Source organism: Castor canadensis, chromosome 8, assembly GCF_047511655.1.
Source record: "Castor canadensis chromosome 8, mCasCan1.hap1v2, whole genome shotgun sequence".
In the NCBI taxonomy this organism is placed as follows: domain Eukaryota; kingdom Metazoa; phylum Chordata; class Mammalia; order Rodentia; family Castoridae; genus Castor; species Castor canadensis.
This window is the reverse complement of record NC_133393.1, coordinates 132,929,091-132,941,266: the sequence shown is the minus strand read 5'-3', so window position 1 is coordinate 132,941,266 and position 12,176 is coordinate 132,929,091. Positions and strand designations below refer to the sequence as shown.

At 35.1% G+C, this 12,176-nt stretch overlaps 1 protein-coding gene across 9 annotated transcripts in view; it reads right to left on the bottom strand.

Annotated features, from left to right (window-relative positions):
* Positions 1-6,385: 6,385 nt before the first annotated feature.
* Vezt (vezatin, adherens junctions transmembrane protein) overlaps positions 6,386-12,176 on the bottom strand; it is a 66,865-nt gene continuing 61,074 nt past the window's right edge. For 7 of the 9 annotated variants that reach the window (XM_020158127.2, XM_020158128.2, XM_020158130.2 and 4 more), the window contains 2 exons: positions 11,945-12,152; positions 6,386-8,916 (listed from right to left, as the gene is read on the bottom strand). In XM_020158127.2, coding sequence (XP_020013716.2) covers positions 8,408-8,916; positions 11,945-12,152 — 717 coding nt within the window. In that variant the 3' untranslated portion in view covers positions 6,386-8,407. Of the gene's footprint in view, positions 8,917-8,989; positions 9,954-11,944; positions 12,153-12,176 lie in introns of those variants that run through there. The other 2 variants (XM_074084156.1, XM_074084157.1) reach the window with 1 other exon arrangement.

The window sequence follows — 12,176 nt, the reverse complement described above, 5'->3', positions numbered from 1 at the left end:
ATATGTATATATGTGTGTGTGTATGTGTGTATGTGTACATGTGTGTATGTGTGTGTATATGTGTGTGTAGGCGGGGCAAGGGATCAAACCCAAGAGCTTGCACATGCTCTACTGCTGTCTACAACCTTAGCCTGGAAGACAGACTTTCAAACTTAATATGTAAACAAGACTTAACTCTAAGTAGGCCACACATTCCTATTTTTCAGTGTACATCATTAATAATGTTAAATCAGTGTGCAAAGTCCTGCTAAATACTGACAATACATATTGTATATAAACTTAAGATGGGTTCACATTCATTTCAGGCTATTTCAAGAAATACAGTTACACAAATATAGGTAAACACTGTGCAGAAACAAAACACTGAGAGAAATGTAAACACTATATTTAAAAGGTAAAAAGAAAAAAAAAAGAGCCAATACCAGAATAAGGCAACTATCTTGAAGTTTGGTGTTGTTTTATTAGAATAACTATAATGAAGCAGGGGTTATCAGATTGTCATTTGTTTCTAAACTACTACTTCTACTTACAGTTACATACTCTGTAGATTTATATCCAATATATTATGATGACATAATATAAATTGCTAAGATTATTCTGGATATCATGCATGGCACATATTATGAACAATGAATTAAATGTGGCTGAGATTTTGGCTGTGTTAAAAATAAAAGAAAAAAAGAGCTGAATCTCTGGGATGAGTATGGTATAGAACTAATTCCAAGGCTGAGTTATTCACATGAGTCTTCACAGGCTCCCAGTCCTATCTCAAAGGCTAACCTACTGACCTAATTTTGTTGGTGTGAGAAAGCCTGGTGGAAGCACCAGTCTGAGTCCTTTCACATGTGGGTGTCTCATTGTCTGCGTATTTTAAGCAGACAATGTGAAGCATTATCAGAAGAATGAATTTTCATGTGTACCATAGGTTATGGGCTTGGGAGTCTTTTTTCTAAGTCCTGTCTTCTAAATCAAACAACAACAAAAAACCCTCGACATATGTGACTGTAACAATGTACAATTATGGTATGGAGCCATGTGATGTAGTTATTAGGTCAGAATATTTTTAAAATCCAGAGCAAAAAAGAACAAAAATAAAGAAACGTACTAAAAATTATAAAATACTGATGCAAAATGTGAGGCCTTAGCCCATTTCTACTATATCACTCTAGCTTGTTTTCATTAATTATACAAAATCTCTAAAAGTGAGCTCTGAAATGTGGCAGACTCAGTACTAAAGGAAAAAGGTATGAGTTTCTGGAAACAAGAGTTTAAAATCACTTAGCACTGGAACCAGAAGGCAAAGACCAAATGCCCCTCAGAAATGGAAGTCATTCAGCTAAATTAGACTGATGTAATGTTAAGCAGAAAGTGTTTAAGAAAATGAAACTCACTAATTTTGGAAGAGGATTGTTTTGGGCCAGAGGTTGATTTTCTTGTTTTTGTGGCCAAGTTGCTTCCGCTCAAAAATAGACATTTTTATCTGTTTTATTTTCTGATAGTAAAAATCATAAGAACAACACTCCTCACTGACAATAATAACCACATAGGAAATTACTGTAATGTCAGTCTGGGGAAACTTTATATTGCTACCAAACGTCATCTCTCTAATTTTATAAGGATTAACCAACCAATCCTTGTTAAAAGATAGGCACACATAAAAAAGATGTGAATCGTGGTGAACACAGGATGTGTGGTCAGCCTCAGGTCATCTTCAGTCTTCACACTCTTGATGTTCCAGGAATGATGCGCGAGTTTAGGTTGGTTCTAGGATAGGCCCAGGGGCCTGGTTTGATCTGGGATCCCTGGGACCATACCTAGAACAAACCCAAACAAAACCAAACTCCTTGGGAGTGCTTTCAGCTCAGGTCGACTTCTGGGCTTTTCACCCATATGGACCTCCAGGGCTGTACCAGGACCATACGCCAACCTTTCAGGGATGGGAATGACATTTCTGGAGCTTTCTGTATACTGTCACATGCTAGTACTGTGCCTAAATAAGCATTATTTAAGTCATAATATGAACAGAAGGAACAGACTGGTGTGATGAAAGTGCAGACAATATTTTGATTTAGAAATGGAATTAATTTCCTTAATTTAATTAGGAAGGAGAAAAAGGATACATTTAGGATATTATTAAAAAGTTAACTTGTAGAAAACATGCTTTAGTTATAGAAAAAAAGTTCAACAATAAACTATTTGTATATAGCCAATCTTTAGGAAATGTTATAAAACTGAAAAATAGTAAAATCATCCATTACTTAAGAAACTTTTAAGATGTAAATGAGAGGAAATAAATACACACACATACAATGAATTGCTTCTGATTCCTGCTAAGCTTTTGCAGGCATGTAACCTGGAATTAGTTCATCCTCCTTCTGTTTCATAGCAATGCCACTGAATAGAATCACTTTCCTCACTACTAGGCTGAAAGAGACACTCTCCTTGTAGCACCAACCCATGTTTGGTGTCACAAGACACTGAATTAGATCATCTATTTTTTTATGATTGTTGTACCACAAATTCCCTTCCATTAGCAAGGATAGACTGATTTACTATTTGTTCTATATGTGATGGAAGCATAAGTTAATATATGGCTATTAAAACAGAGTCCACCTGTTGGTAAAAGTAAACTGATACTAGGGGAACTTACTTTTACACAGTTTTAAATTTTACTTACAAATAGTGTAACATGAAAATTTCATGTTTTTCTTACTCAAGAGAGAAATCACCTTGCTTGAATATTTCACATATTAAATGGTAATTTAAGCATACCAATATAGAATGACAGTGAGAATTTAGTCATTCAAATTTCTATCAGTATCACATTTCCTTTAGTTGAATGAAAATAAAGATTTTATTTAAAAAGTAGCATCAGAGAACACATTCTCACTTTTGGTAAACTTTTAACATATATTTTCTTTAGTTGAATGAAAATAAAGATAATACTTAGCAAAGAATAAATTCCTTGTCTAGCGTCTATAAACCTTATTACCTCTCAGGTCTCTGTTATATTAATAATACATGTTTTCTTATTTTCCAGGGCTTAATCTACATCATGTCTTAGAAATGAAGACAAATTTCTCTTAAAAAAAAAAAAATCAGCCCAACAAAGGTATTCTTAACAGCATGTGGTATCCAATTCAAATGTAAAATACAGTGAAAATACTAACTCAAATGGACTTTTTTTTTTGTCAGTACTGGGGTTTAAATTTAGGGTCTCATGCTTGTTAGGCAGGCACTCTACTACTTGAGCCACTCTGCCAACCCTTTTTTGTGTGGGATATTTTCCAGATAAGGTCTCATGAACTATTTACCTGGCTGGCCTCCAAATGTGATTCTTTTCATCTCTGCCTCCCTAGTAGCTAGGATTATAGGCATGAGCCACCAGTGCCTGGTTTTCAAGTGGACTGGTTTTAATCAGAGCCAAAGAATTATAGTATAGAACTAATGTTAGAGAAAGTGAAGTATGGAAATGAAATTGCACTCTCTATTTTGAGAGTGGATATATAACCCAATGACTTCACTGGATTAAAGAAAACAAGCTAACAGGTGGTAGGTAATAGATATCACAAAAATCCATGCACTTACACATCATCCACTTCCTTAGGTCTTCACTCTGCATATATTTATTCTTAGTTTATGCACAATTCTAATCAGCTTGCCCATCTACTCTACAACACCAAAGCAGATCAGAATGCACGTTGTGAAGATGGAGAAAGACTACTGGTATAAGCACACTTAAGTAGTTATATAAACAGACGAATCAGAGCAATTATTAAAAACAAAGACATGAAGACTAAAATAAGTCCAGCAGAATGAGGCAATCAATAACAGGGACAACTAGTTCTCAGTGTTTAATTAGTTTATCGGAGTATAATAACTAATGGTAATAATAATCATTTTAATATTAAAAGACTAAAATGTACTTCATATATTGTTCAAGAAGACAGCAATGAGTGTAAGTTTTAGATTTCCTTCAGAAATTATCCCCCAAAAATTTTAATGTGGGAAGTTTCAATTCAATAGAAAACTGGAATTTCTAGAACAGCTCATTCCTTAAATGGTCAAGTTCACCAGTTCTTACTAAACTAGCCATGCTTAGTCACAAACCAAGAGTTCTAGAATATAAGTTTTGGTGAACAGAATTCACATTAATAATGTATAAGCTTTAAACCTGTGTATTAAAGAACAATTAACAAGAACAAAATAGTTAATATTTTCCTGAAATATGCACAATGACACATTTTTGTTTTACAGGTAAATTCATTAACAGAGTCCTAGGAATATCAATATACAGAAACTGAATCAATACTTCAAGTATATTGCAATCACATATTTTCAACCACGTTTTAAACAAGTTCTTAGAACTAAAGAGGGAAACAATACAAAGCAGCCAAACAAGTATCACAAAGCCCATGCACTTTACTACAGGAAAGTCTTTAGTCTGGCTTCACTCTACTTACTCTTAGTTTAGACACAATTTTAGCAAGCTTGGCAATCTGGTCTCTCAGTCCACAGCAGATTTAGAAGCAGCAAATTAGGGGCCTATCGCAGGAGGCAGGCACACAAGACAGCAGCAAAAGTGACAGCTGATTATAAGGGAAGATAGAGAAACTGTGAGCAACGGACATAACTCAAAAAGCACAGCAATGAGAAGTTATATAGTAAAGTGGCACGCAATATTACATATCTCAGTAGGCCCAGAGGCTGGATTTGTTATCACCCAATGAGAGGAGCTGATGATGTTCTTAAAGAGGACAAAGAAGAGGTTCTACCATATTCTGTAAACTCTAGACAAAATGGAGAAGTAGAAGGTACATTTAGTGGTTGGACTATTAAGTTCAGTGATTAAATGGATTTGCCTGAGTTACCTGAAAAAATGATTCAAATTAATCACCTGTCAATGATGACAGATGAATGAATCATTACTGAACCTGGGCATTTTTTTCTATATTTTCTCTCCTAAAATACTTGCAGTTTTATTGTCTAACCTAAGAAAGAACTGCAGAGATATATCCCTGCAAATAGAATAGGGAAAATAAGTCTTTATGCTTGTCTGGGTGTCATTCATAGCATGACAGCTACTTCAGCTCAAACAATGATTTGGCTGACTGTACCATAGTCTTAGGATATTGAGGTCTTGTATCCTTGATTTATTTTGGTATAGAAACAATAAGCTACGATTAAAACAGATCTGTAGAACTTTCCCCCCCCATGTTATCCATAATAATGTGGCAAAATGTTTCATAATTTACCCAGGAAGAAAACAGTGCTCAGAGTGAAATGAAATATAGGGCCCTTTCTAATTAACATTGCACTGACCTATCATTTTTGAAATGTATCAGAAGTTGATTTTTTTTATGCTTTAACATTAAAACCTTTGTATCTTCTACTATGTGAATCAGAATATTACTTTTTTTTAAAAGAGAAAATTGAGTTTAAAATTTTTGACTCAGTTTACTAACAAATTTATAAATGGATCTTATTTTTCAGTCTCAAAAAGTTTATTTCCTTTTAAAACTCTTTCTGAGAGAAAATGGCAAACATCATTTAGCAACTGAGAAATTCAGGTTTTGCTGGGAAAATTCCTCCCAACATGATAAGGCTGGCTGTATTCATAGCTTTTAAATGAAGGGTCTGGGATTCAAACTCCAGCCTGTCCTTCTGTAATAAAGCTGAAACATATTTACTTAAACATCCTTAATAATTTGCCTTACATGTGTTTCTACTGACTTGCTGATTCTCCCATAACCTAAGAATTCAAACTTGAGTCAATGCATCAGTTCCTAATGAAATAAACTCAGGTGTTGAGGGTGCAATTAGTTTTAGCGAGAATTTAACCTAAAATGTCAGATGACACACACACCTTGTGAAAATCACAAATCGACAACCAGCAAGAGTCTGCCTTAGATATGCCAGGTAGGTACAGTTTTAATGGAAGCAGAGGAAAAGGATAACTGGCACCAGATCACTTACTGCCACAACTTTCCTATCTGTAGGTAGAACAGATAAAAATCCTATTTTCACTGTGACCCAAGCAGTCTCTTACACGCATCCTCGTTGAGTACTAAGTTGTTTTGGTAAAACAAACCGTGGCAATGTTTGTATTAAAAGATGTCCAAATGCTACTCCTGACGAGAATTCAGCTTTAAAAAATAATACTGTAAAATTTCAGAGGTACAACTGCAAATTTTTCCCACACGTTTTTTTCTTGGAGTGCTTCTTCTGGATATAGAATGGCAACAAATAAAACTAGTCAAAAATCTGGTAAGAGAAAGTAAAATATTCTTAGAAAAGCAATGAACAATAACACCCACTTCTATTGCACTGACCTGTTTTTCTACATAGACTAAGTTACTCATGGCAAGAAGAATGAAGTCCTAGACAGAGTCTTAAATTTTATTGGTCATATACATTACCTAGGTCCAATCCAAAATTACTAAGAATTACAGTGAGTATGGCCTAAAAAAATAAGATTTCTGGCTTATTCTGATCTAGGTATTCACTGAAACAACTGATGAACACTGACATATAATGAGAAAAAGTTAATCAAGGAATTTTCATAGAGAAGATAGTATTATATCTTGGAAATATTTTAAAAGATGAAAGAAATTTCAAAAACACACAAAAAGAACATTCAGTTAAAAGTTCCAACATTTTTATACTATGATTTCAACAGCAAAGTTTTCATGAACTAGTGAAATAAAACAGATCACACTGGAAGATGGGAATTCTTGATCTAAATAATTTATCTTGCAGAGTTAAAAAAGTATCAGCTCAGAGAGCACTGAATAAAACTGATAAAATATTATGATGACATGTCTCCCAAATTGGTGTACTAGAAACAAAATGAAAGAATTGAAAATTATTAAACTCTTAATTCTTCCTGTGTAAGGTCATAGGTTAAGAGAAAGACTCCCAAATTTTTATGTAACTGCTTCTAAATCCAAGGAAAAATGGAGCAGGAAAACTAAGTCATTTAAATAAGAAAACAAACCCCAAATATTTGTTAAGAAGACAGAAGCCAGTTACAAAACCAGAAAATTCTTTTTCTTGAAATTTAGCTATTTCTAACTAGGTTCAACCTATGATATCGCTCCTAACATGTTAATTAAGTCCCAGAATTCTGGCAAAAGGCAAAGTCACTTATGGTACAAAGGATCTCTACTACTCATATAAAGCAGAAGTTTTTCCTCAGGATTGAAAAAGAGTTATTAAAAAAAACTTTTTTGGTATGAGTAAATTTACCCACTAAAAGTAAGTTACAGGATTTTGAATGTATTTCTTAACTTAAAAGACAACCTAGATTCATTGTGTAATATCCTTTTCGGGACAGCAGCATAAATTAAGTTATAACTACATTTCTCCCCCAGAATGTCTATAAATTAAGTTAGTGCACAGGAGCTACAGGTTTCAAAAATAGTATACTTCTGAAAACATCACTCTTTGATAATGCAATCACAACACAAAACAAATGAGATGGGTCAATTTGGAAAGCAGTCTCTTTTAAGAGGTAGTTCATAAATGAAATACTAAGGAGACAAGGGTGCTTTCCAAGAAGGTGACAGGTTTCCTGAGTATCATTAAAGTGGCAGGGCTAGAAAAGAGCAGCATTGTGACCTGCTTGTGGCAAGGACACACAATTATCTCCTGGCAAACTGACACCATGAGCTTTCTGCTAAGTTGGGGGTGGGGTCTATGAATATGGGATCCCACTTTGATATCGTCTATTTTAGTTGCAACAGGAAGGAAAAAAATCAAACGGCATTTCTTAAAATGGTACAGAGTTTTTCTTTTAAGGATTGCAGGACATCTTAAAATTAACTACTGAACACATACATGCACAAAAAACATAAGATGTGTCATAACTCAAATACTTTTGAAACTTTTAAAGTTGCAAACCTCAGCACACATCAATTGTATGAATTAAGTTTTTTTTATTCAGAACCTGTATCTTTAAGACTGGTATAAACAAAAAATACAAACAAGTTGTTATTAACATAATAGCTGCAGTTATTAACTGCAAGGATACAGTAAAAAGGAGTCATACTAAATGTTAATGTTCTTGCAAGAGAATTGTCCTAGTCAACTTATGGTAGCAAATTCTGGCAAGAAATGATAAATTCACTTCTTATTAAAAGTACTTGAAGAATTTTCAAGATTATCAGTTGTGCCACAAATGAAACAGCAGTTTATTCAAAAGAGCCCTTACCTTTCTCCTATTTTCCTAAAAGATCTGCCATTTACAGGTAACTACCAATTTGAGATCAGTTGTTCAAACCAGGGTTCTTCCGGTAAATTCACATCTTAGCTTTACATATAGTATACTTATACTCATTTTCCCTTTCCAATCTTGAAGCTAAAACGTTTGTAAAAGGAACAATCTAAAATCATTTCACCTTGGTTCTCACATTTCTTCTACATCATTTTCATCTTCTTCAATTATTTGTTCTTCCTCTTCATCACCAAAAGTCTGTTCTTGGATGGTGGTGAAGGAGAGAGATCTAGCAGCCACTTCCGCAGCAAGGCCAGCAGTAAAGGTAAATTCTGGTGACAGTCGTAGTCGTGCCAGCCTCTGCTTAATGGAGGGTTGTAATGAGTCCCTGGGAGCTGGAGTGGCAGTGGCCAGACCAATACTAGTGGCTTGCTGAGCTTCATCCTCACTCTCACACTGGTAGTACATTCTTTCTTTAGATCCTCGAAGAAAGAAGTCATTTGCTGAATTGTCTTTACTTTCACCCTCTAGAGAGTCCTCACATAAATACTCAGTCCTACTTATTTCATTGTCAGTTGTGGTAGGTTTACTATTTTCCTCTTCATTATTTTTACTGACTTTTCCCATATCTGAATTACTGGATGGTTCTGAATTACTTATGGGTTCCACTGGGTCTACAGGAGACAAGGATTTCAACACAGCTTCAAAGAAAAAGGAAAGAAAAGAAAAGAAAAAAAAGAAAAGAAAAAAATAACTAAGGACTCAGCAATGATTTCAACTTTAATTTAAAATCCCAGTAGCCTTTTTCTTAAAAAGAACAATAAATAAATAAAATCTCAATAAAACTTTCTAGTAAAATAAATGTAAATTTATACATCTGGAGAACTTTGTGAGATAAAATGCCTAAAAAATGAAATGAAATGGGGATTTGCTGAAGATTTTTAAAATCAAAAGCTGAGGTTCTCAAAGTGTGGTCCTTGAACCAACAGGATTAATCATCATCTAGGAAGTTGTTAGAAATACAAGTACTTGTGCCTGACCCCAGGCTACTGAATTGCAAACTCTGGGGTTGGGGTTCAGCTAGGTTTTACAAGCCGTTCACTCGATTCTGCTGCACACTAAGGTTTGAGAAATACTGTTATTAAAGAATGAGTAATGTAGTTTTTACTGCAAAAAGGTCTGAAATGATCCAGAGAATAACTGTATCTTCAACACACATACATATATTTACAAGTTAAAAACAGCATGGAAAAAAGGCAATATACAATTCAACTTACTTGCCAATTTCCTAACAAGACCCTAGTAAAGCTATTCTGCTACATATTTTGCAGTGCCACAGAAAAATACAAATGAAATAAAATATGCATTCAAGATTAACTACTGAACAAAGTATAGTACATAAATATATATCCATACGGCAGAAGGTTGTCCTTGCAAGGAAAATGAGGTTTTATTTAGCCCCTCTTGATGTTAGTAGGCAGTGGGTTGCTTGCTAGGCAGTCTCTCCTCCCAGCATGAGGGGTTAGTACAATACAATATATTAGGAAGCATGATGGAAGGAAAAGGTGCTTCTTGAAGATCTGGCGTGTATTAAAAATATTTTGTAAAACGTGTCCGTTTCCAAGAAACATCCCTATGCTGCAGTAACTCCACTAGAGAAGCAGCAACCACAGAAAACAATGGCCACAGCAGGTTCCAGTGTAGAATTTCCCTCTCTAATTCCATTCCGACTTTACCCCTGTAGGCAGAGATGAAAACAACTCTGGAAGATGTACTGAAAATTTTCACGGGCAAAGCATTTTATGCTACCAGCAGTCTTTTACTTATTTTCACAAGCTACACACAATAATTGCCTTTTCAAATGTAAACCATACCAAAAAGCACATACCTGAAAACAAGATACATTTCTCTCATTTGCCCACAACATCAACAGGTAATTTTAAAGCTATATGAAGAAAATGCTAAACAATAAAAGATACAAGCCTATGTAAAATATCTTTTTCAGTATTTAATTTTTAGTTTATAAATCTTCTAGTCCTTAATGAATGCAATGTATTAGAGGTTGACTGATATTATTATTGTCAATTGAATGGGGGGACAGAATCTGCATTAAGGGGTGGGGAATCAGCTGATAAGCATGTTAAGACTGTAAGCCTCTAGGAGGGTAGACATTTTTGTCTCTTGTTCTATGTGCTAGGGATGCAGCAGTAAACAGTGGCTGGCATATAAACAGATAATGAAAAATGACTTGTGGAACAAATAACTTGCTGAATGAATGCTGTGGAGGATAATAAAGCCTCTATTAGGAAGACTATAGTTTAGTTATAGAGACAAAAATATACAAACTCTTATCTTTATTGCTGCTTCTGGGAAGTTCTTCATCATTTCCCTTCTCTACTCTGCTGCTCCAGACTTCCTTTCCATCTCAATAGAATGCCTTTCTATTGTGAGGATCTATAGTAGTACGAAAGGTAGCAGGGTTGGCCCAGTCAGAGGATGCACAGAGGAGAAACTGGTAGAGAGGACAGCTTGGCGGAGAAGATGGAATTCATGGTAAAGGGATAAGCATGAATTTTCCTCATGAATAAAAGTAGTAAATTTGTGGAACTATATTAGAAGAACATAAATTGAGGAAGTTTTTTCATTAAAAATAGGGGAGATATAATAGGAAATGATGTATTCCTATGGAGAGGCTAATACAATAAGAGAACCATCATACATTTTAAGATAGAGCTATTATCAAGGTGGTTTTTAAAAAGTCTGGAAAGAGCTTATAAGAGAGCTTAGAACAAAAAATGGAAGTCAGCTAAGAGGATATTCTAATATTTGAGCGTAATCTAGTGATTATAAAGGGGGCCAATGGGAAGTAAGAGGAAAAATAAAAGCAAGAAATATGGGTCTGGACTAGGAGAAAGAGAAGCTTGTAAGTGAAGAGAAGAGAACCCTGAGGAGCAGAAGAATAGCTAATCGATCTACTTCTAGAAAGAAAGGAAAAGGTAGGCAACTGGTTTTGAGGGTCCATAAGACACTCTGGAATTCATTCGACTAGGAAAGAGCTCGGTCAAGCTTGTTCTCATTCCTCCTTGTGCCTCGCAGGAAGCATGACTGAGGGAAAGTGCAAGCGTCACAAAGAGGTTCAAGGCCAATCTCTGGCACTACCAGCCATCCAGGCTTGTCCAAATGAGCATGGAGGCAGTGCATGGAAGCACTTCCTCCCCGCCATCCACTGCAGTGCCCAGCTCACTCGAGTAGCCCTAATGATGTGACTAAATGGCCTAGGCCTTTATTTCTTTCAATAGTAAACACTGTTACTAAGCTTGTGTTTCACTGAGGTACTTTTAACATGGAGAACAGAGTTTGGAATCTCAAATTCACTGTTTTTGTTGTTTGGTTTGGTTTTTGAGACAAGAGTCTTGCTAAATAGCCCAGGCTGGCCTTGAACTTGCAATTTTCCTACCTCAACCACCTGAGTGCTAGGTACCATCACACCCAGCTTAGATTACTCATCTCAATGTTCACTCCAAAACACATAAATAGAAAAAATTTAAAAACTTAATGAAAAGTATGAGTTCATATTCCCAGTGTGATTATATACCTACTCTTTTATTGATCAAATTGATTTTGCATCTACACAATATTATGCTGACTGGTAGGTCCACAATTCTACAGTTAAAAATAAGATTCATGATTCAAGAAGAAAGGAATTCCCTTTTTGAAGTTGGTGCTTACCATGATCACTAAACAGAAGCTGCTTCCATTTCTGCCTTTCTGCCTCTGAAGCTTTAAATCCCAGCACAGTTTTTAATTCTTGCAGCACCCTCTTGGATTCTTCCTGCTCACGCTTTTGTCTCTCTTTGTCTTCTTGAGATAGGTAATAAAAATCATCCTTTCTGAAATCATTGTCTATATCTATATCATCTACATAAGCTTCTAATTCCTGAAATAAATAAATAAATAAAAG